General features: G+C 54.2%; 9 protein-coding genes across 9 annotated transcripts; 4 read left to right on the top strand and 5 right to left on the bottom strand.

The window, feature by feature from the left end:
- Window positions 1-1588: 1588 nt before the first annotated feature.
- Window positions 1589-3118, top strand: BDY24DRAFT_344272 (uncharacterized protein; the record flags this gene model as incomplete). The annotated part of the gene is made up of 7 exons (XM_076637546.1): window positions 1589-1744; window positions 1811-1899; window positions 1984-2098; window positions 2192-2392; window positions 2465-2569; window positions 2669-2906; window positions 2973-3118. The coding sequence occupies 7 exons, from the start codon at window positions 1589-1591 to the stop codon at window positions 3116-3118; spliced, it is 1050 nt and encodes a 349-aa protein (XP_076493519.1).
- Window positions 3119-4257: 1139 nt separating this feature from the next.
- BDY24DRAFT_400252 (uncharacterized protein) lies at window positions 4258-7175 on the top strand. Its single transcript, XM_076641934.1, has 13 exons — window positions 4258-4654; window positions 4738-4767; window positions 4862-4945; window positions 5166-5288; window positions 5369-5401; window positions 5470-5586; window positions 5659-5751; window positions 5831-5920; window positions 6007-6063; window positions 6149-6251; window positions 6340-6497; window positions 6572-6641; window positions 6725-7175. The coding sequence occupies exons 1-13, from the start codon at window positions 4377-4379 to the stop codon at window positions 6812-6814; spliced, it is 1326 nt and encodes a 441-aa protein (XP_076493518.1). The 5' UTR covers window positions 4258-4376; the 3' UTR covers window positions 6815-7175.
- A 339-nt stretch (window positions 7176-7514) lies between these two features.
- Window positions 7515-9082, bottom strand: BDY24DRAFT_182364 (alpha/beta hydrolase). Its single transcript, XM_076636333.1, has 4 exons — window positions 9070-9082; window positions 8913-8980; window positions 8366-8819; window positions 7515-8286 (listed from the first exon to the last, which is right to left on the bottom strand). The coding sequence occupies exons 3-4, from the start codon at window positions 8817-8819 to the stop codon at window positions 7805-7807; spliced, it is 936 nt and encodes a 311-aa protein (XP_076493517.1). The 5' UTR covers window positions 8913-8980; window positions 9070-9082; the 3' UTR covers window positions 7515-7804.
- A 1839-nt stretch (window positions 9083-10921) lies between these two features.
- Window positions 10922-11382, bottom strand: BDY24DRAFT_400248 (uncharacterized protein). The gene is made up of 2 exons (XM_076641933.1): window positions 11197-11382; window positions 10922-11100 (listed from the first exon to the last, which is right to left on the bottom strand). Exons 1-2 carry the CDS (start codon window positions 11371-11373, stop codon window positions 10981-10983), a joined length of 297 nt encoding a protein of 98 aa, XP_076493516.1. The 5' UTR covers window positions 11374-11382; the 3' UTR covers window positions 10922-10980.
- Window positions 11383-11708: 326 nt separating this feature from the next.
- Window positions 11709-15839, top strand: BDY24DRAFT_400246 (kinesin motor domain-containing protein). Its single transcript, XM_076641932.1, has 5 exons — window positions 11709-11997; window positions 12114-12281; window positions 12368-12515; window positions 12593-12713; window positions 12833-15839. Exons 1-5 carry the CDS (start codon window positions 11967-11969, stop codon window positions 15818-15820), a joined length of 3456 nt encoding a protein of 1151 aa, XP_076493515.1. The 5' UTR covers window positions 11709-11966; the 3' UTR covers window positions 15821-15839.
- A 537-nt stretch (window positions 15840-16376) lies between these two features.
- Window positions 16377-17274, bottom strand: BDY24DRAFT_182291 (uncharacterized protein). The gene has a single exon (XM_076636331.1). It carries the CDS (start codon window positions 16998-17000, stop codon window positions 16527-16529), a length of 474 nt encoding a protein of 157 aa, XP_076493514.1. The 5' UTR covers window positions 17001-17274; the 3' UTR covers window positions 16377-16526.
- On the bottom strand, window positions 16922-20501 carry ATG9 (autophagy protein ATG9). Its single transcript, XM_076636332.1, has 11 exons — window positions 19683-20501; window positions 19540-19604; window positions 19323-19448; window positions 19077-19212; window positions 18850-18986; window positions 18501-18749; window positions 18297-18396; window positions 17999-18177; window positions 17628-17892; window positions 17297-17515; window positions 16922-17201 (listed from the first exon to the last, which is right to left on the bottom strand). Exons 1-11 carry the CDS (start codon window positions 20406-20408, stop codon window positions 17049-17051), a joined length of 2355 nt encoding a protein of 784 aa, XP_076493513.1. The 5' UTR covers window positions 20409-20501; the 3' UTR covers window positions 16922-17048.
- BDY24DRAFT_400231 (emp24/gp25L/p24 family protein) lies at window positions 20434-22383 on the bottom strand. Its single transcript, XM_076641931.1, has 5 exons — window positions 22115-22383; window positions 21586-21725; window positions 21259-21404; window positions 21003-21097; window positions 20434-20913 (listed from the first exon to the last, which is right to left on the bottom strand). Exons 1-5 carry the CDS (start codon window positions 22313-22315, stop codon window positions 20884-20886), a joined length of 612 nt encoding a protein of 203 aa, XP_076493512.1. The 5' UTR covers window positions 22316-22383; the 3' UTR covers window positions 20434-20883.
- Window positions 22384-22979: 596 nt separating this feature from the next.
- BDY24DRAFT_436488 (glycosyl hydrolases family 28-domain-containing protein) lies at window positions 22980-25783 on the top strand (the record flags this gene model as incomplete). Its single annotated transcript, XM_076644225.1, has 22 exons — window positions 22980-23114; window positions 23203-23231; window positions 23307-23434; window positions 23514-23551; window positions 23661-23715; window positions 23802-23848; window positions 23931-23945; window positions 24022-24032; window positions 24121-24211; window positions 24286-24360; window positions 24434-24446; window positions 24508-24552; window positions 24625-24633; window positions 24711-24721; window positions 24806-24851; window positions 24925-24998; window positions 25061-25094; window positions 25162-25194; window positions 25257-25359; window positions 25428-25508; window positions 25595-25667; window positions 25736-25783. 22 exons carry the CDS (start codon window positions 22980-22982, stop codon window positions 25781-25783), a joined length of 1194 nt encoding a protein of 397 aa, XP_076493511.1.
- Between the last annotated feature and the right edge of the window lie 88 nt (window positions 25784-25871).

The following is a 25871-nucleotide window of genomic DNA, read 5'->3' as shown; positions in this document are numbered from 1 at the left end:
GCTGCTGCTGCTACGACTCCCAAACCCGATCCTGAAGCGAACGAAAGTTTTCCTTGCTTGGAATCTGTAGAGGGAGCTTTGGGTTTACGCTTCTTCGTGGTGGGAGGAGGAGGAGGAGCTGCTGAGGTTGACGACGAAGCTGAAGCTGAAGGAGGGGGAGGAGGAGCTGGAAGGGAGGAGGAGGAAGACGTCGATGCTGCTGGTTGCTGAGATGATTGAGATTGAGTTTTGGGTTTGTTGAAGAAACTATGCGTAGGAAGGGGAGGAGGGTCCATTGGGGCGACCTGTTTTGAAGCGAGAAGGAGAAAGAGAAGAAGGAGAAGAGAAGGAGCTGATGGTTGGAGGTGACCTCGACGCGACTCATTTCTCTCGCGATCATCGTCCTGATTTTTGAGTCCGTTCTTTTCGCTCAATTTCTACAATCCCACTCTACTGACCCGCTCGACTAAAAAACTGCTCAGTTTTCTTCCCTTCGAAAATCAGAAATCCCCCGTAGACCCAATGATCACCCATCTCCCCCCTCCTCTGATTCCTGAGCTTCCTCCCCCTGAGCTCAACCAGTTCCCTCCTCTTTCCCTGTCCTCCCCCCAACTTCCACCCACCCCCAACCCTCAACTCTCTCTTTCTTCTATCCAAACGCATCTCCCTATATATACATATCGACAGGAAGAGGCAGGACCCCCGAAATCAACACTCGTTACACAGATCTCTCTCGTCGTTCGCTTCGGAGAAAACAAGTCAACGTCAACGACTCGAGCTCTCTCTTTTTCGTGAGTCCTCTCGTTTCGTTTCTTCTTTTCTCTCGACCGTGGAGCTCTATAGAAGATGTAGAAGAGGACCGTCGTGGAGAAGGAAGAAGGAAGACCTTGAGCTATCAGAGAAAGACGGGATGGAAGAAACGAGGCCTCCTCCCTTGTCTTCCCTCTTGGCCGCCTCGCTCTTCCTCGGCTGCCATCCCTAGGAGGAAGATTTTCTTCGATTATTCTCTAGCTTACTGTGCAGCTTGATCTCTCCTTCGGACCTGTATTGCATCTCGTTCATTAGAAGGAAGTAATCTTCTCAAAGCTCACACGTTCCTTCCCCTTCTCGTCCTCGTTCAGCCCTCCCGCACCCCATGTCCTCCTCCCATTCCCACCACTATCCACCCTCAGCTCGATCACCACCCCCTTGGAACCAGAACCACAGCTCCAAACCCAACTCTACGAGTCCTCTCCCTCCTCCATCCTCCAACCACGAGGGACTTCACTCTCGGACCTCCTCCCTCTCGACTTCGAAACAACCACAACCTCCCGTCCTCGAGCTCAACTCCTACCCTTCCTCCTCCTCCTCCTACCCCTACCCTGAAGCTCTCTCCAACCTAGGCTACCCAACCTTCTCTTCCGATCCTCGTCCCATCCCAGCAACAAGAACCGTCAGCTCGTTCGGATCAACTCAGGAGAAGGACGTTACCGAGCTGCGAGAAGTCGAGTTGGACTTTGATCTCAACGGGAGGGAACTCGACTACAACAGCAGCGACCCTCGTGGTGGTGGGGAGAGCAACTGGGAACCTTCTTTTCGGAACGAGGGAGACGACCCAAAGAAGCGGAAGATGACCCTTCGACGAGCCGTCGGTGAGGCCGCAAAAGGCTCAGCAGGGAACCTCACGAGTCGCGTCGGTTGGAGGAAGTTGGTTCCTGGGAGTTTGGTGACGAGGTTGTATGTCGGGCTGGTGGTGTTGCAGACGGTGGTGGATATGGCTATCGAGGTGAGTTGACTCGGGTCATGTAGCTTGTGAGAGGGACGAGAGCTGATGTTGTTTTTGAGTTCGTAGGGAAACCTCCTCATTCAGTTTTTGGCTCTGGATACGACGGGTCCGTTGACTACGAGTTCGTCGGCTTCGTCTCTGAGGTTGCCTGTTTAGTGAGTCGCCCGTCGTCCTTTTTCTCGTCGCGTCGAGCCCGAGCGGAATCGTTCTCTGATTTTCGTCCCTCTCGTCCATCTCAGCCTCGGTATCTTCGCCGTTGCGCACCTGTTCATGCTCGTCATGTCCATCGATGCCGTCAAGGCGAGGAACACGATCCAGATCTTCGGGTTGTGCATTTTCAACGGGATGTTCTTGGTGGGTCCCTCTCTTCCCTCTTCCTTTCCCCAAACCATCTCTCCTTTCCCTCCCGCATCTTCTGACCTATCTCTTGACTCTGTGGGTCTACAGGTCTACGCCATCATCCAAATCGATGAAATCCGACAAGCATTCGACGGGACCGACTCCGACGAGCTCTCTTCCTCTGCCGCGAGCAAGATCCCTGTCACGCTTCTGACGGCCTTGATCCCGTCGATGATCGGAGCGTGTGAGATTGGGTACTTGATACTGAGTTGGTTTTGTTGGAGGGAGATGGGGTGGGATATCTACAAGGTGGGTTGAATCGTTCGAAAGAGAGGAGACGAGACGTCGACGCGTGCTGACCTCTGGTTTCTGTTGTTGCAGTCCATGGGAGCCGATCGAAGACTCAAGAAACTCTTCTTCCACTATCAAATTTTCCTCTGCATATGCAAGTTCTCCTTCTTCTTCTTCCTGGGATTCTCGATCCAGGTTCGTTCGCTCTCATTCTCTTTCTCTTCTCTTTCCTCCTTCCCTCTTCTCCTCCCAAGGCTGACTCCACCACCTCTTTTCTTCCTTCTTCCTTCGTAGCTCATCTATCTCGTCCTCAAACGGGATTGGGAGTTCTACTTGACCGTCGTCGCCCTCCCCTTCTCTCTCCTCCTCCTCCTCCTCGGATGGCTCAGCGCTCGGTACGAGGTCCGCTGGGGGATGGGCATCTTCACGGGTGCGATGGTCGTCCTCGCGGCGTACTACAGTTTAAAACTGTATAGGATTTGGGAGGAGACGGAGACGCTGTTGACGATTGCTAAGAGTTTGACGGTGTTTGGTGAGTTCATGTTCGCCGCGTCGTTGAGTTCGAGAGCGTTGACAATTGACCGTCTTTATCTCGCAGCCGTGCTCTCCTTGATCCTCCTCGTTTTGACCTTCACCTATACTGTCATTGTTTGGAGGGGGTTCGGATTGGGACTGAAGGAGGGTCGTGAGTTCCTCGTTTCGTCTCTCGTCTCCTCTCTCTCCGTCGTCTTTCAACTGAACTGACCTTCTCTTTCGTCCCTTCGTATTGCTTTCTAGTGGACCGGAAAACTCAAAATGATAACGAGAAGAAGCACGGAGGTCTCGGTGCTGGGACGGATGGACGGTTCGTTCCCCTCCGGGTCTGATCGTCTCTCTGTTTCCGTCGCCCACAAGCTCACTCTTCCTCCCTTTTTTGTCCTCCTTTCCGGCTTCAGATATCCTCTCGGACCAACCCACATCAAACGCATGTCCATCGAGTAGACACCAACCTTCCTCGCATCTCTCCTTCGTATCGCTCGATCTCCCTCCCCTCGACCCATCTCCCTTCTTCCCTCTTTGTCTACTCTTCTTTTCTCTTACTTTCATTAACGACTTTTACGACACTCCTCTTCTCGATAGCCACTCTCGCTTTCTTTTCGTTTACTGTTTCCCTATTGCCTTTGTTCGATCTGCTTTTCGAGGGCCGGTTCCCTTGCTTTGATATCGATGGACTTGTCGACTGTTATTCCTCTCCCTTTTTGGCTTGCTGCCAGACAGATTCACGAGCGGGACTTTAAGAGGTGCTCGAGTAGGGGAGAGGTCGGCGGGAGCGATACTGAAGGAATAAACGGAGAAGGTGGGTTGCGACGCGACGGAGACGATGGATGGAAAAGGCAGAGCACCTGTTCTCCCTCACCACGTTCTTGGGCGCTCTCTCGTCTAAAGTAGTAGTAGACTCACCTGATGTCAGCTGAAAGATCTTCCTCCTTCCTTCCTGCAACGTTCGCGTTGTTTTCGCCTCGTCTCTCCATCTCCACCGTCGAACCGAGGCGATGCGACGCGACTCCTCCGTCCCACCCTTTGCCCCTATGACTCACGAACGGAGACGTTCTTATTCGATGGAAGAGTAGACAGGAGAGCGGCATCTCTGTTACGACCAAGGGTGAGAAGAGGCACAGCCCAAAAGAAAGAGAAGAGCGCGTCACCTCGCCGGACGGACGAGTTTCGAGTGTGCCCTCCGATCTTCCTCTGCTCGAGCTAAAACTTTGCTGGAGCAAATTTTCCTTTTTTACCACAGAGCTGGACGTCTTCCGAGTCCCCTAGTGTTAAGATATCACCCATTCGCTCAAAAGGAAGGAGCTGGAGAACGAACAAGTCAGACCGGACTTCATCTCGGAGAGTTTGGTTGTCGAAGCTCACGAACGAGCTGACTTTCCTTTCTTGACCACCCTGCAACCACGTTCATCTCCTCGTCTTCTTATCAACCACCCATCCCATCTCTTTCATACCTTTAACCACGACCATGAACCCTTTCCTCTTCGACGGCCATCTAGACCACGAATACCGAAACCTTCGAGACTCGACCTCTTTCCTCTCGTCTTCCCTCCTCCCTCCCTCCGCTCCGTCTCCCTCACTCTCCAACTCCACCACTTCGTTCTACCACCAACAACAGCATCCACAGGACTCCTCTCCCTTCGACTACAGTCCAATGGAGGATATGGTTCAGTCCACCTGGACTATCAAGCCCGATCAGCAGCAGGAGGAGCAAATGAACGAGGTGGAGGCGGGAGGAGGCCCGAGGTGAGTCGCCTTTTCTCTACTTTTCTCTGATCTCCACTCTGAAAATTCCCGAGCTGACATGACTGCACGCTATTCTACCCCAGCTTCGAAACTCTTGGATCCTTGAACGCTCGGTGAGTCTCTCAATCTTGCTTCCTACTAGTCGAGCTCGAGGGCGGAGTTGAACTGACTCGCCTCCCTCGCCCTCTTCCTTCCCGCCACTCGAAGCCACCGATCCCTTCTTCGAGAGCTCATCAACAGACAAGACTACGAAGCGACTCTTGGAGTCGTCGATGGAGATCAGAGCCTGCGGTACGTGTCAGAACCGGCTCGGTGAGGAGGCTCGTCGTGCGGGAAGTCGGACAGCGCTCGAGTTGGCGTCTGTCAGCTTTGGAGCAGCTTTGTGGCGAATTCACAGTCTATCAAAGCGGAGATCACCGTAGCTCCTTACGAGGTAGCGATCTCGTCAGCTGGGTTCGAAGTGACGCGTCGTGCATTGAGACTCATCATTCCTTCCCGTTGTCTTCTGCAGACACGCCACCGAGCTTCAGGCACTCCTCGTCGAGCTATCTAAGGAGACGAATACTGTTCTCGGTGGCATAACTGTCGCTACGAGATCTCAGCAGAGCCAGATGAACGGTTCTGATTTCGAAGCGTTCGTTCGGACTTCGTTTTCTCTCATCTGTGCCTTTGCTTGTTGATGGCTGACCCTTGCTCGTGCTTTGAGGTCAACAGGCTCTCCAAACTCCCTCCCTCTCGATCCGAGTCGTGAGTTTATGTCACGTTGAGATTTTGCGACGCGGCCTCGAGCCTGACATTGCGTTCGTTCGACTCAGTTGGAGCTTCCTCGATTCGATCAACTTCAAAGCCGAAACCTACTCTGCCAACAGTCAATCCTACGCCACCAGCATGACTTGCTTCTCCGATTCTGACGAGGGCCTGGCTCGAAGCATGTGAGTTTAGAGCTCGAGCTCATTTCGCTTCTTTTTCGACCCAGCTGAACAATCTGCCCTTTCCCTGTCCAGTCGTTCTTCTCAAGACACTTCCAGCCACCTCTCGGACACTGGTACTAGCTTGTCTTCTTCCTGGCCCACCGACGAGGATACGAACTGGTTCGAGTGAGTCTGCTTTCCTCGACGGGCCTCAACGACGCGTCGAACTGACTTTCCTCGCTTTTGCCTCTTTCAACTTCAACAGTGCTCTGATGAGATCACAGTCGAACGTTCAAGGGTCTGGCCAAAGACTTCAAGTCGGCGATACGAGTCTCGCACGAGGCGCTCATACTGGGTGAGTTTTTTTCTCGCGTTTTCCTGTCGAAGGCGTCGTTGACGGAACGTTGACGGAACATTTCTTTATGTCTCTCACTCTCCCAGATTCTCACACTACCCTCCATCATCGGACTCCGTCGAAGGCCTCGTCTTCGGGCATGAGTGAGTCTCGAACGCAGCGCAAGCGATCTTGAGGACGCGGCGACGAGCTCGATCTGACCGCCTCCTCTCTTCCCCTGGACTCCAGCTCCACCATCGCGCCGGCCGACGACGATCTTCTCTTTGAAATCGAGTCTGATGGAAAGTACAACATTCCTGGAACCTTCATCTCCACCGGATTCAGCCCCAAGGTCGGTTCCGCCTCCGCTTCCTCCCAGACGACGCGTCCGAACGGCTCGCTGACCGCTCCCCCTTCAATCTTATCGCTCTCCCCATCAGACCTTGAACATGCCTCAGTATGGAAACCAGCCTCTCATCCAGAGCCCTCAACTCATCCAGCAGCAGGTCAAGAACGGTCGAGAGCCTCGAGTCGCCTTCTCCTGCGACGACTGCGCTAGGATGAAGAAACCATGCAAGAAGCCTCTCGGACCTGATGGGTGAGCTCTAGGAACTAATTTTTCTCTTTCTGCACCTGCCTTCAACGCTGACTCGCTCCGTCTTTTCCTCGCAGCCGAATCGATCCCATCGGAGTCTGCGTTCGATGCTCGAAAAACGGCATTCGATTCGGAAAACCGGTCCACGTGAGTTTGTCTCTGTATCTTTCGCTATTTCCGCTGTTGTTCGAACAGCGAACTGACTTTCGATCTCCCATTTGCTTCCCAAGTGCACCTACGTCAAGTCTCACGAACGAATCCTCAAGTCGAAGCACATCCACGGTCTCCCAGAGGATACCTACACCCCTGACGTCGGATGAACAACTTGACTCGCAACCTACTTACCTACAAACAGCAACTTCCTCCTTCCGATGTACTAGATAGACGTCCTCGCTCGCTCCATCTCGCCTTGACCCGACTTGCCTCCCTTCGATTTGCTCGCTAGCCTTCCATCGCGTCCCAGTTGTCTTGATTGCTATCCCATACCTCCTCATAACTACTCGCTCTTATCTAGGAGCAGACGAGGAGCCAGCCTTTCTTGCCCGAACTCGGTACGAGCGCGTCAGCTGCCTCGAGCCTTTTTTGTTTTCGTTTCTTCCTGGCTTCCGTTTCGATTTGCTCTCCTTCTTAGTTTGTGACAGCCTCCGCCTTCTTCGGATATGATGATCACATGATAGCTGATATCTGTTGGCGAGGGGGCGAGAAGATGTGAAGGCTTGAGGTTGAGGGAGGAGCAGTTCAGCGAGAGTTGACGCGTCTCGTCGTTTGGGAGCAAAGGTCGCAAAAAGAGGCATCACGCTGATACAAATGTACGTAACGCGAAGTGGTAAATCAACAGCGAGCTCACTCCTCTCTCCATACGGGGCTGAGACGTACTCGCGGAGGAGGAAAGGAAGAGGGGAAGGAAGAGAGCGGCGCGTGAGAAAGAAGAGGAACTTGCAACGCGTCCCGTCTCGGTCGAGCGAGATTTTCCTGCCCAAGCGGAGAATGATTCGGAGCAAGAATGATAATATAAGGCGAACGGGAACAACGAAAGTTTGAAACGAACGAAAGCAAACGCTAGAAAACGATCTCTTCCTCCCTCACGCGTGGCCACCTCCCAATTCACCTCACCCAACCCCCTTCGATCCACTCTCCAACATCTCTCCAGATTTCTTCGTACTTTCCTCCCTCCATACACATCTCTCCATCAAACCCATGATCTACTCCTTCAACCACCCTCAGCTCAACCTCAACCCGAGCCTCCTCCAGCCTCTCCTTCACGAATCTCGACTCCTCCAGCAGCACCAGTTGATCCTCGTCTCCGTGGATCAGAAACGTTTTCGGGTAGCAGCTACTGGAGAGTGTGTTCGAGCCGACGAGAGGGGAAAGCCTTCCTTGAAGCGTGTCGAGAGTCGAGGAAGACGCCTCGTCGTTCTTGCCTTCGACCCGAAGACTCCTTTTCCCAAGCAGAGGTCTCCGAAGACTCCTCGATCGATGGACCAGTCGTAAAGCATCCCTCGATGACCGTCGGGCCCTGGTTGTTCGAGGACTCGCATCTCGGCGGGAGAGAGGGAGGGAGAGAAGGAGGTGGTTGGTTCCGAGGTGAGACGTGCGAAGAGCGAGTTGGCGACGGTGAGAAAGGAGGGAGGGATGTTGAGGGAAAGTGGGGTTGGATCCAAGGGCGATGAGGTGCGATGAGTGGTGTAGAAGGGCGAGAATGAACGAGCGACGGGGTAGAGAGCGATGAGGGAAGTCGGGATCGGGAGGGAGGATGGGAGTTGAGTCGGGAGGAGGAGGGAGAGGAGACCACCTTTCGGGGAGAGAAAAGAAAGAAGGGGAGGTAAACAACGGGCTCGAGAAGGATGAAGGGTTCAAGAAGTTCGACTCACCAGCTGACATACCGACGACCGCAACTCTCTCGAGATCTAACCTCGCGTCCACCTCTCCCCTCCTCTTCAACTTCTTCTCCAAGGACCCACCAACAACCCACTCGTACGCCCTCAGCACATCCTCCAAAACGTCTCCGGCATCCAACCCTTGTTCCCCTCCATCTCCACCTCCAACGAGCAGTCGATAGTTCGGAGCGACGACGCACCACCCTTTGTGCCTTGCGAGTTCGAAGAGCCAGGGAGGGAGGTGCTTGTTGATGTAGGCGGTGAGACCTCCTGGATGGACGGCAAAGATGAGAGGGATTGAGGTTGGAGAATTAATCGGGTTGGAAACGGAGGAGGGAGGAAGATGGACGTCGAGAGACAGGTGGATTGGAGGGATCGAGGAAGTCGAAGAGGGAGAGGGAATGGTACGGTAGGTGAAGGTGAGAGGATTGAGAGGTAGGTAAGACATCTGAAAAGAGGTGAAGTGGGTGGTGGTGGTGGTAAGAAAGAGAAAAAAGGTCAGAAGAAGAGAAGGAGGAGGTGCTGAGCTCGAGATTCTCACGAGCTGACGCGAAACGAAACCGCGACTGACTTCGAGGAGGGACCGACGAGAGCTTGTGAAGCTGACGACTGTAGAAGAATAATTAGAAGAGTGAGATTCAGCCAGTGAAAGTCCCAGCGTGTGAAGAGTAGAGATGTGGAAAGAGCGAAGGACGAACCAAAGTGCGAGCTCGACGCGTCCTCGTTCCCTCCCTCCCTTCCCTCCGAAGAACGAAGAACGAAACGACGCCGACGAGGGTGTTCCACACAATCTTAGGTCGATTTCGATACTCGAGGCACCTTCGGGAAGAACTCGTCCAAGTAGAAAGCGGGAGCGAAGTCGGGTTCCAACTCGAACAACGGCGTCTTCTTGAATTCGTCCCACCACCTCGTTCCGTCGTCTTCTTCATCTCTCCCTCTCATTTCCCCACAGGTACACCACCCAATGTCATCCACTCCCATTCCAGCTCCGTTGAAAGACCAAGGAGACGCGTAGACCTTCCTTCCTCCGATCCCTCGAATCTGCCAACTGAAGGTCGTCGTCTGCCCTGGGTACCCGTGAGCGATCCCGACTTCTTGACGAGCAGTCTCGAGGCTCGGGAAAGCCATTCCCATCCTGGTGACGTCGCTGGCGATCCGAGGAAGGACCTCCTGCTTCCAACGTTCGACGGGACCTCCAGCGAGATTGAACGCGTCGGCGATGTCTTGATCTCGTGGGTAGGAGGTGGAGGAATGGGAAAGGGAGGGGTGGTGTTGGCAGGTAGAAGAGGGAAGGAAGAAGTTGGGATGCGGTATGAGGATGGGAGTGGGAAGAGGAGGGAGGTCGATCTCTTGAAGCGCTGGGAAGAGACCGTCGGGGATGCGAAGACGACCGAGCTGAGAAGGCGGGAGCAAAAGAAGAGAAGAAGAGTCAGCAGGAGTTCAAGCGTAGGCTGGAAAGAAAAAGATTGAGGAGAAAGATGAACGAAGGGAAGGGCTGACCTCCGGACGCGGGAAGATTCCCCTCAACTTCAGCGTTTCCAGATCCCTGAAGTGACTCCCGATCCCGACGAGGATCCCCTCGAGACTGAGTCGAAAAGGCCAGTTTTGGCTCAACTTCAGATCTAGGTCTGTGAGAGAACGACGTCCCTCTGCATCGGCCGACGTGAAATCGATCCTCAGGCTCTCGAGATCGAGGTCTGTCCTCCACTCCTCTTCCGACGCGTCGAGGATGCACTCGAATCCAGAAATCCTGCCGAGAAGGGACCAGAGTAGTGCGACCGTTGGCCGACGACGTTCGTCCAAGTATATGTGATTCCTGGTTGTGATGGTTCGAAGGTGAGGATGTGCCGAAGCGAGAAGTTGGAGGATGTCGGGAGGGAAGTCGAGGAGGAGGTGGTTCGGGTTGTTTCCACGCTCTTGAAGAATGAGGGCGATGGTCTCCAAGCCTGGAATCGGATTCCGAGCGAGATCCACGAGTTCGGAGGAGAAGAAGTCGAAGTGAACGTTGATAGCCTTGACTTGAATCCCGAGAGCGACGAGAGGGCGAAGAATTGGACCCAACGACGCGTTCGATCCGTGCCGATCCTTCAGTTGAATTCCTTGAGAATAGTCGGATGTGGTTCGAAGTTCGAGGGAAGGGATTAGGAGAGGTCGATCGACTGGTCGATGAGGAAGAGGAAGGGTGGGGTGGGTGATCCAGTCGGGTTGGATCCAAGGAACGTCGAGGACTTCGAGCGTTGGGTGTAGCAGAGCGGCTCGAAGGATGGGAGGGACGAGGCTGTGGTAACCTCCAGGCGACCCATCGACCACGAGTTTGCCGGATCGAGCATCGAGCATCGATCTGGGTTTGAGGTAGAGGAATTCATGGGCGTCGAAGGCGAAGTGACGAAGAGAAGGGAGGGATTGAAAGGCGAGCTCGAGGTTGTTCCCTTGGATCCGAAGTTCCTCTTCCGACGCCTTGACCTTGGTGTACCACTCTGACACCATCTCCAAGGAGCTTATGTAGAGGAGAGACAGGGAGAAATGAAGTCAGTCTTGCGACGAGAGATAAAGACTCGGAGGAGGGAAAAGGGAAGAACGAAAGAGAAAGGAAGAAGACAGGCAAACGTCTATACCCACCGAACAAAGGGAGCGAGATGAAGAAACTCTGCAAAGTGATTGTAGCCTTCAACGAACCACCTTGGGTGAGCATACATGACGACGTGAGAGAAGAGGTAAGGCCGTATGATCTGAGAGCGAAGAGAAAGGAGAGAGGTCAGAATTGGGTTCGTCTGTCTTCCGGTCCTCTGTCCGATCTGCGACTTCGAGGAGAACGCTCTACTGACCTGAGCGAAGGCTTTAGAAGTAAGATGTATCGAAGGGCTGCATCTTGGATCGCAGAACTGGAAGATGGCGTCCAGAAGTTCGACTGGGAGCTGAGGCTGAGTTGAGCTGCATCGAACGACTCGGCCACCCATTTCGCTGCAGCTTGAGCTCGTAGACTGGAGGAGAGGGGATGACATGGCTGTGAGAGATGGTGGATGTAGGGTCAGAGAGGGTATCGAAAGAAAAAAACGAAGCTGGAGGAGGGACGACAGACGAACTTGGGAGGTGATGGTTTGGGGAGAGGAAGGAGAACAAAGGGGTGAGCTCGCTCGATCGGGACGAGTGATTTGCTTCCGTGTTTTGAGTTGAGTACTGACATTTTTTGCTGAGCTGGAAATTACACGTTCGGAAGAATCACGTTGAAGAGTCAGTTCGAAGGTCGATATATATACACGTCGAGAAAGGCCCCTAGCGACGAAACGGTTGGTTGATTTGTTTCTCTTCGCGCGCTCTCCTTCCTCCTTCAACCAGCATCCCCCTTCCTCCTCCTCCTCTTCTTCCCACTTCAAGACGGATTTCTAGGTCGATCTTGAACATCTCGGACCTCTCAAAAGAGCATCCTATATACCCTCGACTCTCTCCTCGCACTCCTCGGCCTTCTATACTCTCTCAAGTCGAACCCTCAAACTCGCAAACCCTTCCCTTCCCTTCCTCCCTCCCTTCCCTCCTTTCTCTTTTGGTCCCCTCCCTCCCTCCTCTACCACCTTCTCTCGTCGATCTCGCGTGAACAATGGAAGCTCAGGATTCTATCAAAGTCACTGGTGAGCTTCGAACTCGTCGTTTACGGAAGAACCTCAGGGGGAAAAGAAGAGGAAGCAGGTGTCAACAACGGAACGAGCTGAACGGATCCCTTCTTTCTCCCTCGCTCCTTTTCAAGTTCGGGTCCGTCCCTTGAGCGACATGGAGCAGTCTCGTATACCTGGAGAACAGAAGGTCTCTGTTTTCGGTAGTGGAGGAGAAGGATCGCTCGCTACCTCAGGAACTCCGAGGAAGGAGGTCCCTATCGGTTTTGGGCATGGAGGACGGGGCTGGAACCAGATCGTCAGTGAGTACTACAAGCCCTCTCGACGACTCAGCGACGTGTAGCAGAAGGTCATCTGCTAAACTTTGACCTTTTCCTCTTCGAAACAGACGTGATGAAGGAGTACAAGGACGGAGAACCATGGAAGCCGAGTCGAATGATCATCTTCGACCCTCCTCCCAACAACACCGCCGAGGAGAAGACGGCCAACAGGATGTCTCAACAAGCTCCAGGAGGAAGACGTTACAAGGATGCTAGGTGAGCCCTTTCTGGTCTTATTTCCATGTGCTGAAGAGGGCGAAAAGCTCACCGTGTGTGCTCTCTCTCCTTCCCAGCTACCTCTTCGACCGAGTCTTCGAGCCAGAGAGCACCCAGGACGAAGTCTTCCGAGAGACAGCTCTTCCTCTCCTTCCTGGACTTCTCGACGGATACAACGCTACGGTATTTGCCTACGGAGTGAGTGGAGGAACTACTTCTCTCTTGTTTGAAACGAACGAAGGAAAGGAAGGAAGTCGAAGCTGACCTCTCCTCCTTCCTCTCCTATCTCCTCTCCCTTCGTCCTTCTCCCTCCCTAGGCGACTGGATGCGGGAAGACTCACACCATCAACGGTCACTACTCTACGGACGAGGAAACCGGAGACAAGATGCTCGTCGAGAAGGGAGTCATTCAACGGACGATGGATCAACTCTTCCTCCTCATCGAGGAGAAGTCCGCCGACATCACAGCCGAGATCACCGTCTCCTACCTCGAGATCTACAACGAAACCATCAAGGACCTCCTCATCAACGAAGACAACCCTCCTCCACAACCTCCCGCCTCCGGTCTCGCTCTTCGAAAGGACGGCAACTCCAAGATCTCGGTCGTCAACCTCCAGGAGCTTCGTCCGGAAACGCCTGCTCAGATCCAGGACTGGATCGATCTCGGGAACAAGCGTCGTCGAACGGAGAGAACCAACGCCAACAGTACGTCGTCGAGGTCCCACGCCGTTCTCCAGATCAACGTCAAGACCATGTCGAGGGCGGCAGGAGTCGACGGATCCGCCACTCGAGCGACGCTCTCCATCATCGATCTCGCAGGATCCGAACGAGCAGCAGCGACCTCCAACCTCGGAGCCAGGATGAAGGAAGGATCAGCCATCAACAAGTCGCTTCTAGCTCTCGGAAACTGCATCAACGCGCTCTGCCAGAGGTCGACGGCCGGTCGAAACCACATCCCCTACCGAGACTCCAAGCTCACTCGACTCCTCGAGTTCTCTCTCGGAGGAAACTGCAAGACCGTCATGATCGTCTGCGTCTCGCCATCGTCAGTTCACTACGAGGACACCCAGAACACGCTCAAGTACGCCAACCGAGCGAAGCAGATCAAGACCGTCGTCTCTCGGAACACCTACAACGTCTCGACGCACGTCAAGCAGTACCTGGTCAAGATCTCGGAACTCTCAGCTACCGTCGCAGAGCTTCAGAAGAGGCTGGCCGAGACGTCGTCGCAATCAGGAGACGCGGAGAGGAGGAAGGCAGTCGAGGCCAAGTCGGAGGTCGAACGAGCCAACGCGGACGTCGCTCAGAAGGTCCTCGCCACGAGGGAGGCTATCGTCGACGGAGCTCTCTGCCAGGCTATCCTCTTCGCTGCTGAGGCCCGACTTCGACCCATCCGAGCCAGGATCGCCGAGATCGAACGGTCGAGCACTCCTCTCGCCCCCGCTCTCACCGCCGAACGAGAAGTCCTCAAGAAGATCGGACGCGCCGACGAGGAGCTCCTTCGAGCTCCAGCTCTCCAGCAGAGGATCCAGTCGGCAGATCGGTCGACGAGCATGTTCGACATGGTCATTCGGATGGTCACGGAGCGACGGCTCGACAAACTCGACGAGGTCGCCGTCGGAGCAGTCAAGGCCATCGCGTCTCAGTCGAACCTCGAGATGGAGTTGGCTAGGACGAGAGCCAGGGAGGATAAGCTGAAGGAGTTGGCGGGCTGTCAGGCTGAGAGGTTGGCTGGGTTTGGGAAGATCTTTGCGAAGACGATGACGGTGATGAAGGAGGCGAAGGGGAGGTTGGACGGTGCGACGGCAATTTGGGAGGGAGACGATTCGCCAGCGGTCTTGGAGGTTCAGGAAGCCTCAAGGTCGCTCTCGGATATTGCTCAATCAAACGGGATCCTCTTCGACGGTCTCCTCGCTCCTACTCAGGCCGAATCCACTCGAGCTCCTCCTCCCTCGATCTCATCGGCTCCTACAACCTTCCACCCTCCTCCCACTCCCATCTTCGCTCCCACCGCTCCCTTCCACGTCTCCCCTCCTCGAGCCACAGCTCCTATCACCTCTACCTCCGTGTTCTCGGCTCCCACCTACCCTCATCACGTCTCATCCACTTCCACCGCCGCCAACACCTCTTTCTCCGCAACCCAACCTCACCCTCTCTCTCAACCTCCCGTCAGGGCAGGTCGGATCTCGCTCGCCGGAAACTCCTCCTTCTCTACCGTTCCTCCCTCCCCAGCCCGTCGAAACCTCAAGCACAACAACGGATTTGGAGGTCCGTCTCCGAGCAGGCAGCGTTCCCCGAGGAAGGCTCACAAGCCTTCGACGCTGGGTCTTGGAGGAGCGAAGAAGGCTTTCCGATGGAAGGACGAGGCTGGAGAAGGGTCGATAGACGATGCGAAGAGGATCAGCATGGGAACCTCGTCGATCGAGGAGGAAACCGAATGGGAGGACGACAAACCAGAAGCCGAAGCTCCCATCCTCTCCTTCCCTCTCAAACCAACCCCCGCCGCCTCCACTTCCACAGCACGCCCTCTCGCCCTTCCGAAAACCACCAGCTTCGCTTCCTCCTTCAAGACCTCTCGCCTCCCTCCCTCCAAATTCAGTTCCCTCCCCGAAGGCGAAGTCGTCTCCTCTCCCGAACACTTCCCTCCTCAACCCAACTCTCGTCGACCTCTCAGCGAAAACAACGTTTCCAACCCCAACAAACCTACCACCTCTCTCCACGGTACCACCCTCTACACCAAACCTTTCAACCTCTTCCCAGAAGGCCAAGCTCCTCCTCCTTCTTCATCCTCTCGAATCGGTGCCACTCCCCAACGTCCTCGTCATCGAGAATCCCTCTCCCTCTCTCGACCCCTCTCCTCCCCATCCAAACGTCGTCAATCCGTCGCAGGAGGACTCGGACCCGTCCGAAGCGAACGCAAACGAGGTCGAACGAGTCTCATCCCCATCCCTTCGCCTTCCGGATCCCCCAACGCGTCTCAACCTCCTTCAAGCGCCGTCGCCGTTCCTCCTCTCCTCCCAGCAGGAACCAGCACAGCACCGAAACCAGCTCTGGGAAGTGGAGCCAGGAGACTGCTGGAGAACTCGGGGAACGGCGGCGGCGGCGGCGGGAGGGGGGGGAACTCGCCGAAGATTAAGAACGTCCCTCTTTCGAACGCGGCGAGAGCTTCGTTGGCTGCTGGGGTGGGAGGAGGACCGGTGAGAGTCGCGAGAGCTTCCATCGCTGGACCGACGGGTCCTCTTCCTGGGTATAGGCAGAGTACGGCGGCTATGATGGCGAAGGAGACGACGAAGTGGGAGCGATAGAGGGAGAGGGGGGTTGGGTTGGGTGGGTAGGTAGGTGGGACGACGCGTCGGGCAGGTTTCGTTTCGTTTCCTTTTGCTTTGCTTTCCTTCCTTCCTTCGTTCCTTCGTTTCGAAATTCGAACTCTCAGGTTTCTTGGGTCAATTCGCATCTCTCTCTCTCTCTCTCTTTCTTCACTCTCCGAGTTTTAGCTTTTCCTTTTGCTTCTCGACTCGTTCTCCCTCCCTCACGATCTTACCCTTAGCATTCCCTTTACACCCGTACCCTCCCTCTCTCTTTCTCTTTCCCTCTTTCCCTCTCGGGTCATCTCTTCGTTTCGTTTCGTTTCGTTTCGTCTTCTTCCTTTTTTTGACCTTTCCTTTCATTTTTTTCAATCGGATTGATCTCGCATGTGCTTCGTTAATCATCAATTAATCAATCAACCAATCGTCCAACAAGCAAAGTAGTGCAAGTGCAAGTGCAAAAAAATACAACCTCCTCCCCTCCCCTCCCCTCCCTCCCTGCTCTCTTTCACTTCATTTCCCCATCTTGACCCCATAAACCTTCCCCATCAACTTCACAAACCCCCCCTCAGGAACCCTCTCCTCCCTCTCCCTTTCCTCCTCCTCCTCCTCCCTCGACCTCGACCTCCCAACCCTTCCATCATCATCCAACCCGATCACGTCGTCCCACCCTGCGTCCCGCTCGGTCGACTCGACTTCTCCTTCCTCAGCGACGGGGGGGACTCGATCGTTCCCGGTGCTTCGAGAGCGTCGGGAGGCTGCTCCGTTGGTGGTGGTGGTGTTGGTGGTGGTGGTGTTGAGAGGGAAGGAGGAGGAGGAAGAGGAGCCGTTTGATGGATTTAGGGTAGCAGCAGGTCGTTTGCCTTGAGCGTTGGCGCTCAAGCCGGTTCCGGTTCCGGTTCCGTTTCGAGCGTGAGCGTGAGCGTGAGGATGAGGAGCGAGTCTCGAGGTATCCACGAGCATCGAGGACGTCATGGCTAGATCCGGATCGACGACGATGTGAGGGTTGTAGTTGAAGGCGCTGTGGGATTGGGAGAGCGGGGAAAGATGACTGCCAGGTCGAGAAGAGGAGTTGTTGTTGTTGTTGTTGTTGTTGAAGGGGAGGTGAGGATGGAAGGAAGCGTTGATGTCTGTTAGACGGGAGAGGAAGAGGGAGGACGTTGGATCGGTCGGGATCCATTCTGGGTTGGAGGCCTGCGAGCGAGGGGAAGGGAAGGATGGGTGGGGGTCAGGAAACGAAGAGGGGAGGAAAAAAAAGAGAGGGAGAGAGAGAGAGAGAGAGCGGGAGAGGCGAGCGAACCTTGAAGTTCAAAAACGACTTCTCCATCTTCCCTTCCTTCGAAGTGAGTCGTTCGTCCTTGACTTCCGTAGGAGCTCCGAACTGCACAGAAAAAGGAAACGCACTCAGATCAGCTTGAGTTCGACGAACGAAAGAAAGGCAAACGAGAGAGAGAGAAACGCGTCGTCGAAACTCACCTTCACGTTCCCGTTCCTCTTGAAATCGAACACCGCAAAGCTACACACGTACCCCACCCCATCCACATGAACCGTGAACTCCCTGAAGAAATCGATGATCGCCGGAGCGCAAGCAGGGAGGGAGAGCCAGAGGACGAAGGGCGTGAGGACGACCGAGAGGGTTTCCTGAAGGAACACCGAGATCTTCATGGCGAAGAGTTGACCGAACTCGTCGTGGACCTGTTCACACCCGAAACAGAAACCCATCGGGATCAACCTCTCTCTCTCTCTCTCTCTCTCTCTCTCTCTCTCTCTTCGCGCCTAAGCGAAACGAAACGAGACTCGAACTGACCTGCTGGGAATGCAACCTCCCCTTCCACTCCTCCGGCAGATAATGCGTATAATGCACCACTCCTCTCAGCAGCATCTCCGGATCGAACACCTGGTTGTCCTCGGGGACCATCCCTCTCGTAACAGCGAGGATCGTTCCAAACAGGGTGATGTAGAAGAGGACGGTTCGATGAGGGGTGATCTCGAAGTGGAGGACGAGATCCGGGTCGAGGACGGAAGCGAGGAGGAGGACGGCGGCGAAGGAGCCGGCTATGAAGGAGATGAACCTGAGGAAAAGGGGCGGGAAGAGAGGGAAGCGTCAGAAGGAACGAGAGCGGGGGGGGGAGGGAAGAAACGACGACGCCCAACGAGAGTGCTGCTGCTGCTACGAACCTCATCACCAAAGCGGTCCGTTCCTTGGGGAACTGATCGATGTACTTCTTGGCGATAGGGTAGGACGAGTCGAGTCTCGTCTGGAACAGATGAGGGAGTTCGTTGAACTCTCGGAACTTCCATTTCGCGAAGGGAGTGTACGTTCGACCTCCGATGGACGACGGGTTCTTGTGGTATTCCTGTGAAAAAAAAAGTAGATGGGGAAGAGAGAGAGATGGGAGAGGTGCGGAGTCAGCGGGGAGGACGAAAGAAAGAGAAAAAAAAAGGAGGGAAAGGGGAGATTTGGAACGCGACGAACCTCGAAGTACCGAAAGAACGAGTACATCACCAGATACAGCACGATGAACGGCGCGAAAATCGCGTTCACGATGGCCATAAACACCAATCTCCTCCTCAACCTGCAAAAGAATCGAACGGAAAGGAAAAGGAAAAACTCGAGGTCAGTCAGTCAGTCAGTCAACGAAAACGAGACGACGCGTCGAGTCTCAACCCAAAAACTCACCCCTCCACCAAAACGTCCTTGTTCCTCTCCCTCAAAAACACCTTCCTCACCCCACCCCTCCCAGCCCCATCACACAAGTACCCCATCAAACAGAACCTCAAGTTCCACTCGAGCGCTCTCGTGAGGACCTGTTGTCCCCCACCGAGGCGGTTCAGGAACGGGAACGGGAGGGGGAGGGAAAGGTCGAGAACGTCCTTGTTGAAGAGGGCGATGAGGTAGTTTTCTTGACGGAGGATTCGGTTGGCGATGCTGCAGCAAAGAGGGAGGGAAACGAAGAAAGAGAGAGAAAGGTGAGATGAGAGGAAAATGGGAGACGAGATGGGAAATGGGAGACGAAAAACGAACTCACTCGTGAGCGTCCAACTTGAGCGGTTGCTGCTGTTGCTGTCCTCCTGGACGAGAAGAAAGAGAAGTGAGAGGGTTGGATTCTCTGATCTGACCTATAAGGTGGACGATCGTAGGCCAGGAGATGGTTTGGACGTCCTCCTTAAGACGCGTCGAGGGAAGAGAGAGGGAACGAGGTCGGTTTCGGAGAGGATCGGTTCGAGAACGAGAGTACTGAAGGGAAGGACGTACATCAGGTACCCCAAGAAGATGAGTATAGAACCGATACATGGTCAACAGCGGACGAATGGAAAGCACGAAAGCGACGATTTGGTAGAGGTAGAACGATCCAAAGGCGAGGAAGGCGAACAGGGTGAAGCCGGAGAAGCTAGCAAGCAATCCGTTCGAACCAATCATCTCGTGAGTTTGAGCTGCCGAGAATTCAGCGGAAGGAAGCTGAGGAGAGAGAGAGAGAGAGACTCGAGAAAAAGAACTCACTTTTGAACACACCTCGGGACGAGGACCTGATCCAACGAGGTCGTCTCTCCTTCCCTCGCTCGAACGAGAGAGAAGTCGACGCAGCGGAGGAGGAAGGTTGAGAAGACGATGACGAAACCGACGGTTCTGTAAAAGTCACCCGAAAAAAATAGTCAGCTCAAATCAAATCAAACAAACGAACTGAGAGAGAGAGAGAGAGAAAGAGAGCTCAACTAACATCAAGTTCAACGCCCTCGCGAGCACGATACAGTAGATCCCTTTCCCCTTGTAGTACGCGTAGACCTTTCAGAGAAAGAAAGCAGCTATCAGCTCCTTCTTCCTAGTATCCCCCGAACTACAAATGCATCTAGGAAGACTCACATCCTGCAAAAAGGCATCCAGATCGTGAACGTTGACCCAATCCCAGAGAGCCTTGTCGTACTCGTCCAGTCCTCCTCCTCCTCGTCCTCGTCCTTTGGCTTTCGTGCCTCCTTTAGAAGCTGAGGTCGTCTTCCTTCGACGATGATGGCTCTTGCCTCCTCCTTCGTTCGACGACGACGACGGTCCAGCAGCGAGCGGGGAGGGATTCGAAGGCGTCCTTGTTGGAGGGTGTTTGAATGAGCTCGACGTCGTCGACGTTGGAGTCGTTACCGGGAGAGGGAGCGACATAGGCTGAGGCTGAACGTTCAACCGTGTCCTCTCCGAGTTGGACTCCGACTCTACCGACGACGAAGAGGAGGAAGAAGAAGACGACGACGACGACGAAGTTGATCCTTTAGAGGAAGGGTTAATGAACGGTTCCACCTCCTCTCCTCCTCCTCCTAATGCATCCTCCTCCCCTCGAGCGGAGGACAACAGGATCGATTGTCGAGGAGTAGCGTCTAGAAGGAAGGACCGAGGAGGACCGTCATCGTCGTCGTCGTCGTCGTCCGAGGACGTGGAGGAGGAGGAGGAGGAGCGGTGGTGGTGTTGGTGGTGGACGGGGGAGAGTCGGACGGAGGAAGAGGGATCATCGGGAGAGTCGTGGTAGGAGTGGTGAGAGGTGGGGTTGAGCAGGTTCAGGAGAGGTGGGCGGGAGGTGGAGTTGGAGGGCGGTGGGGAAGGCATGGGAGCATGGGCCACTTTCGGAGGAGTTGGTTGGAAGAGAGGGTGAGAGTTGGGAGGGAAGAGAGGAGGGAGGGAGGATGGGCGAGCTCGAGCTCATTAGGCGAAGATAACGACTTCGTTCCTGCTCGATCAAACTTTTTCTCATCGGCATCGCTACTGATGGATCTCGATAAGGATTCTCCTATTTCTCGACTCGTAAACATTTCCCTTCCAGTCCAGCTCAAGAAACAAAGGCAAACTCTACTCAGAAGGGTCATCTCCGAATCGACCTCAGCCTCCTCCCCCCCCCCCACAGCCGTTGTAGTCTCCGTTGTAGCCTAGTATCTGAAGATGACAGTCTTTCTCGCGAGATGAAAGACTGGAAAGAAGGAAGATTGAGGGCCGAGTGAGTCCCATCAAGATCTTAAACCAATCCTCGACGCAACCGACCAACCCCCACAAAGCAAGAAAGAAAAGAGACCAGCTCCGTTGTTTTTTAAATCACACGCTTCACTTCGAAGAAAGCCTGGGAACGAAAAGTGGAAGAAAAGGAAAGAGAGTCAGCGGGTTCAAAGAGTGGAAGAGAGAGAGAAGGACGACTCGACGTCGACTGACCTTCAAGTAATACACCTGCCAAGCACAGACGAGCATCAACGCCGCTCCCTGGAAGATACTCCAGTACTTTACTCGCGAGTTGGTGCTTTCGGCGGCTGTAAGGCAAGAAAAAGAGGAAGGAAACGAGGGTCAGCTCGAGCCGTCGAGTTTCCCGTTCCAGGGGTGAGAAGATGAGCTCGAGAGAGAGAGAGAGCTCCTCCTTTGCAGTCGTCCTCCGAGATACGTCTGAGGGGAAAGGTGAAATGTCGACACTCACTGTTCCGATGCACCCTCTCCCTCACGACAATGTACTCCTGCTCGTCCTTCACGTCCTGCAGCGAGTCGGCGAGAGCGCGGATCTCCCTCTCGATGGGAGCGGTCTGACCGTCGTCGGGGACGTAGATAACTCCGTGGACGTTGAACCTATCATAGAGAGTGAGGGAAGAGAAGGAAACGGGAAGTCAGCTTCGAGCTAGAGGGCAGAAGGGAAGGAGATGTTGAGCTCGAGAGTCTCGTTTGTTGCCAGCTCGACCTCGACTCTTTCCCTTCTGATCCCTCGTCCTTCTATCTCGAGCAGTCCCGAAGAAAGAAAATGAAAACTCACGAGACTGTCTTCGGACTGACTGTGCTCATCTCGTTCGAGAAGCAGTACTGGTAGCGTCCATCGATGGCGGAGGTGAAGGTGAACGTTCCGGTTGGGTTTCGGTGCTGATTGTAGATGATTTTGGAGTTTGGGTCTTTGAGCTGTGGAGCATAGACAAAAAAGGTACAAGGGGAAGGGTCAGATATCCTTTCGGGCGAGATCCAGATGTTGCTGAGGCCGTAAGGAGCGAGTTGAAAGGTTGAAGGAAGGAAGGGGAGGAAGGGAGCTCGACCTGACCTGCCCATCTCTTCGTTCGAGCTCAACCATCCGCTTCCTCCTACATCCCTGGACTTCTACTAAAGCTTCTAGGTCTTCATGGAGTCCATGAATCAACCTGCTCTACTCGAGAGCGAGAAAAAGCTCAATTCTATCGAGCTGAGAGCTCGACGAGACCTCGCCGATCCTCGACCCTCCTCCTTCCTTCCTTCCCTCCCTCCTTCCCTCTTCGCTTCGCTACTCGACGCCCAGAAGACCTACGAGAAAGACTCACCCAGAAATCTATATCCAGATGGCCTCCTCCTCCGACCTGATAGGTCACCGTCATCTTGTCCTCCGCGTGTAGATCCTCGAAGAAGCACTCCTTCTTCCCAGCTGCCAGCTCGATCATGTGTGCTCGAGCCGTCGACGACAAGAGCAGCAGCGACGCGAGGAAGAGGAGGAAGAGGGGTGGACGAGAGGGGAGGAGAACCATCTTGAGATGAGGTAAGACGGGAGAGAGGATAGAAAGAAAGGAGATTCGGTCGTGAAGGGGAGGGAGGTTGACGTTGGAGGAAGGATGCGATCTTATCCCTTCCTTCCCTCAAAACCCTCACACCGACTTTCCCTCCTTTTTCTATGTCGCATCTCCCTCCACTTCCTTGACTCAATAACCTGGAAAAAGCTGTCCAGCTCATGATTCACGAGAGATACGATCAGGCTCTTCGACCAAGGTTAGAGCTCCCTTGTGTTTTGAGCCCTTTGCCTTCTCTTCTTCTTTCTTTCGCTTGTTCCTCCATCAACGTTTAGCTTTTGGAGAACCTCTTCGCCCTACTCATAGTTTCGAACGAGGCTTCCCAGTCTGTTCCAGTCTACCTAACACCCAGCGACGGGCTCAAAAATATACCTGAAACGCGCTCTCCTCCTGCGTCCCCCCCTCGCCGCGTGCGCTCTCTCCTTATCGGCCTCTTTTTCTTGGCTGCTCTCCCCTGATCCGGAGCTGTCTGATCTTCCGGACCGTTTTTAGACTATAGATCGGGTGACCTGGAAGAGGGAAGGAAGGAAGGAAGCGAGCGTTGTTTTTCCGCCCTTTCTTCCCTCTCAACGGCCATTCGCTCTCCTCTTCCTCCTCAACTTAACTCCCCACTTTCCTTTTTACCATGCTCTCCTCTTCTTTCGCTCTTACAGCTCTCCTCCTCGTCGGCCAGCTCGCTGCTGCCTCTGATCTCCCTGACTCTCTCGTGAGGAAAGCGTCGAGGAATCCTTCTCGAAGAGCTGCTGGATTGGACTGTATCGTGAGTCCGCACTTCTCTCTCTCTTCACGCTTTTGAGGGAAATTGGAAACCAGGTCTGATTCTCTCTCTTTCTCCATTCTTCTGGCAGTTCACCATCAAGTCAGCCAACGACACGATGTTCGTCCTCCTCTCTTTCCGTCGCTTCTTTTCTTCCTCCGTCTCTGACGCTCCTCTTTCTGGTCAACTTTCCAGTGCTGCGAAGGCGTCCAAGTGTAAGACGATCAACGTCGAAGCTCTCACCGTTCCCGATGCTACGATCTTCGACCTCAAGAACCTCGTTGATTCCGCCGTCGTCAACCTCAAAGGAAACTTGGACGTCTGTGAGTGGTAGACTATCTCCTACTACAGAGATTTCGATTTCGCTCGAAAATTCTTTGCTGACGATTCGGCTTACTACAGGCGGCAAGACTCCTTGGGCTGACGGGCCTTGCGTTCAGGTTCGTCGTGAAGAAGCCCGACGCGTCGTCTCCCGTCTCGGCGAAGCAACTCGACTGACCTTCCCTGTCCTTCGCTTCCCTGATTCCGCTCCACCACGTGTATTTCTAGGTCTCCGGGAAGAACGTTACTTTCAACGGAAACGGATTCGAGCTCTACGGAAACGGTACGTCCCTCGTCTCGTTTCCGATCGTCTCGTTTCGTTTCTGATCTTCGCTGACTCCCACTGTCCCTCACCTTGATTCCTGACAGGACCGGCCTTCTGGGATACCTGGGGTGGTAATGGTGGAGTCCCCAAGGTATACCTGTCCCCTGCAAGCCTCGCTCCTCAATCTTTCGAGCTGATCATTTCCGTCCCTCCTCTTTCTTTCACCTGTTCAGCCCAAGTTCTTCGCTGTACGTTCCCGTCACCCTCTCTTTCTATCGTCCATTTCCTCACGTCCTCCATTTTCCTCTCTGGCCTCGAATGCAGGTCACCATGAGGTCCGTCTCCGTCTTCTCATCTTCCCTGTTCATCGACCTCGACTGACCTCTTTCCCTCCCCCTCTCCTCTCCTTTCATCCTTCTTCAGCGGAGTCTTTCAGGATCTGAAGGTCCGAAGTAGTCCTCGCCATGTATTTTCTATTGGAAACTCGCTTCCTCTCCTAATGCAGAGGATCACCGTGAGGAAATCTCACCTTCTTCGACGCGTCAGAACGGAATTGACCCGTTTGCGCTCTTCTTCCTTTGCGCTTAGGTCGACAACTCCGCTGGAAACGAGTTGATGCTTCTCCCTGGATCTACCGACACGTATCTTCCTGCTGGTCACAACGTAAGTGTCTTCGCTTCGTCCGTCGAGTGAGGCTTCGACTGATCTTGCTGGTCTCGCTTCATTCTTTCCTCAGTCCGATTGCTTCGGTACGTTCGTGCTCGTGATCGAACTGGTGGTATCCCGTTAACACTCTGTCCCCACCTCTAGATGTCAGTGCTACCGGAACGATCATTCAAGACAGCTGGTGCTCGAGTGAGTCGACTTTGCGAGAACGAACGCGTCGTCTCTGTTCGAACTGACTGGTCCCCGCTTTCTTCCTTGCAGACCAAGATGGTATGTTATCTTCTCAAAATGCTACAACCTTTCACCTGCACTTCGACTGATCTCTTCGCCTTCCTCGTGTTCCTCAGATTGCCTCGCCGTGAGTTCTGCGTTCTCCGTCCTCGCCTCCTTGGCTTCTCCTGTCTTCTGAACTAACGTTTTTGCTTCTTCGTTCAAACTATAGATCAACAGAGGATCCGACATCACCTTCCGACGAAACTATTGCGAAGGTGAGCCGCGAGCCGAGGAGTTTAGTCTTTCGATTCTCGTCCTGATCCCCTTTCTCTTCTTTCATATCTACAGGAGGACACGGTATCTCTATCGGATCCATTCAGAAGGACAAATCCGTCTCGAACGTTCTCATCGAAGGCAACACTGTTCGTAGCCAGTTCTGGATCGAGGTCTCGACGAGACTAACGGCGTTGTTTAATTTTTTCAGGTCGTCAACCACACCAACGGATTGAGGATTAAAAGTGAGATATTTCATTCCAGTAGGAATCTCTCTGTCTAGATCTGACGCGGTTCCTTTCGTTTTTTTAGCCGTCGTTGGAGCGACCAACGCCAGCGTCTCCGGTTCGTCCAACGTTTGTTTTGCTTTCCTTTCCTCCTCGCCTGACTCTCTCCTTCTCCTCCAGATATAACTTACATCGGCAACACTGTGATTGGCGCCACCGAATTTGGTGTCATCATTCAACAGGACTACCTCAACGGAGGTCCTACGGGCAGCCCAAGTTCCGAGTAGGTCTCGAAGCCTGCTTCGCCGGGAGCTGACATTCCTTCCCTGATCGTTTTCCGTTGCCTTCAAGTATTCCAATCACCAACATCAAGTTCCTCGGCGCTGAAAATACTGTTAACGTCATCGATGGTGCTCTTCAGGTCAAAGTCCTGTGAGCATCGCGTTCTGCTCCTCTCCTCGCTCCCACAAGTCATCTTCTTCTCGTTCTGACGCCGCTACACCTCTCCACCCTTTCAGCTGTGGGAACGGGACCTGCGGTGGTGATTGGGACTGGTCTTCCCTCACTACCACTGGAGGGCTTCCTGGATACGTGGGTGCTTCGTTTTCTCCGAGTTTCGACGCGTCGAGCTCACCTTCCTGCTTTTCCTCTTCCGCCAGATCACTCCCCTCAACGTCCCCATCACCGGATACACTCTTTCTACTTGAAATGATGGTCTCGCTTGTTAGCTCGTCTTTAGGTTTCGCTCTCTCACTCTTTTGGATGAACGCTTTCCGAAATCGTCGTTCGCCAAAA

Source organism: Mrakia frigida, assembly GCF_051309035.1.
Source record: "Mrakia frigida strain ATCC 22029 unplaced genomic scaffold BDY24scaffold_34, whole genome shotgun sequence".
Taxonomy (NCBI): Eukaryota; Fungi; Basidiomycota; class Tremellomycetes; order Cystofilobasidiales; family Mrakiaceae; genus Mrakia; species Mrakia frigida.
The sequence above is the reverse complement of the archived record's forward strand: the minus strand, read 5'-3'. Positions and strand labels throughout refer to the sequence as shown.

What these genes read in the sequence shown, in the direction of transcription:
- BDY24DRAFT_182364 (XM_076636333.1), bottom strand. Translation starts at nt 8,819, where the DNA reads ATGTCTTACCTACCTCTCAATCCTCTCACCTTCACCTACCGTACCATT. An exon ending in GGTCGTCGGTATGTCAGCTG is followed by an intron (nt 8,287 to 8,365) that starts GTGAGTCGAACT and finishes TCTCCCCGAAAG; the next exon opens with GTGGTCTCCTCTCCCTCCTC.
- ATG9 (XM_076636332.1), bottom strand. Translation starts at nt 20,408, where the DNA reads ATGCCTTCCCCACCGCCCTCCAACTCCACCTCCCGCCCACCTCTCCTG. An exon ending in GCGAGGGCGTTGAACTTGAT is followed by an intron (nt 19,449 to 19,539) that starts GTTAGTTGAGCT and finishes TGACTTTTACAG; the next exon opens with AACCGTCGGTTTCGTCATCG. An exon ending in AAGGACGTTTTGGTGGAGGG is followed by an intron (nt 18,397 to 18,500) that starts GTGAGTTTTTGG and finishes ATTCTTTTGCAG; the next exon opens with GTTGAGGAGGAGATTGGTGT.
- BDY24DRAFT_400248 (XM_076641933.1), bottom strand. Translation starts at nt 11,373, where the DNA reads ATGTCATCCCCTCTCCTCCAGTCTACGAGCTCAAGCTGCAGCGAAATG. An exon ending in CTTCTAAAGCCTTCGCTCAG is followed by an intron (nt 11,101 to 11,196) that starts GTCAGTAGAGCG and finishes CTTCGCTCTCAG; the next exon opens with ATCATACGGCCTTACCTCTT.
- BDY24DRAFT_400246 (XM_076641932.1), top strand. Translation starts at nt 11,967, where the DNA reads ATGGAAGCTCAGGATTCTATCAAAGTCACTG. An exon ending in GGGCTGGAACCAGATCGTCA is followed by an intron (nt 12,282 to 12,367) that starts GTGAGTACTACA and finishes TCTTCGAAACAG; the next exon opens with ACGTGATGAAGGAGTACAAG. An exon ending in AGACGTTACAAGGATGCTAG is followed by an intron (nt 12,516 to 12,592) that starts GTGAGCCCTTTC and finishes TCTCCTTCCCAG; the next exon opens with CTACCTCTTCGACCGAGTCT.
- BDY24DRAFT_182291 (XM_076636331.1), bottom strand. Translation starts at nt 17,000, where the DNA reads ATGGATCCCGACCGATCCAACGTCCTCCCTCTTCCTCTCCCGTCTAAC.
- BDY24DRAFT_400252 (XM_076641934.1), top strand. Translation starts at nt 4,377, where the DNA reads ATGAACCCTTTCCTCTTCGACGGCCATCTAGACCACGAATACCGAAAC. An exon ending in GAGGCGGGAGGAGGCCCGAG is followed by an intron (nt 4,655 to 4,737) that starts GTGAGTCGCCTT and finishes ATTCTACCCCAG; the next exon opens with CTTCGAAACTCTTGGATCCT. An exon ending in CTTGGATCCTTGAACGCTCG is followed by an intron (nt 4,768 to 4,861) that starts GTGAGTCTCTCA and finishes CGCCACTCGAAG; the next exon opens with CCACCGATCCCTTCTTCGAG.
- BDY24DRAFT_400231 (XM_076641931.1), bottom strand. Translation starts at nt 22,315, where the DNA reads ATGGTTCTCCTCCCCTCTCGTCCACCCCTCTTCCTCCTCTTCCTCGCG. An exon ending in ATCTGGATATAGATTTCTGG is followed by an intron (nt 21,726 to 22,114) that starts GTGAGTCTTTCT and finishes TATGCTCCACAG; the next exon opens with CTCAAAGACCCAAACTCCAA. An exon ending in GGCAGGTGTATTACTTGAAG is followed by an intron (nt 20,914 to 21,002) that starts GTCAGTCGACGT and finishes TTTCGTTCCCAG; the next exon opens with GCTTTCTTCGAAGTGAAGCG.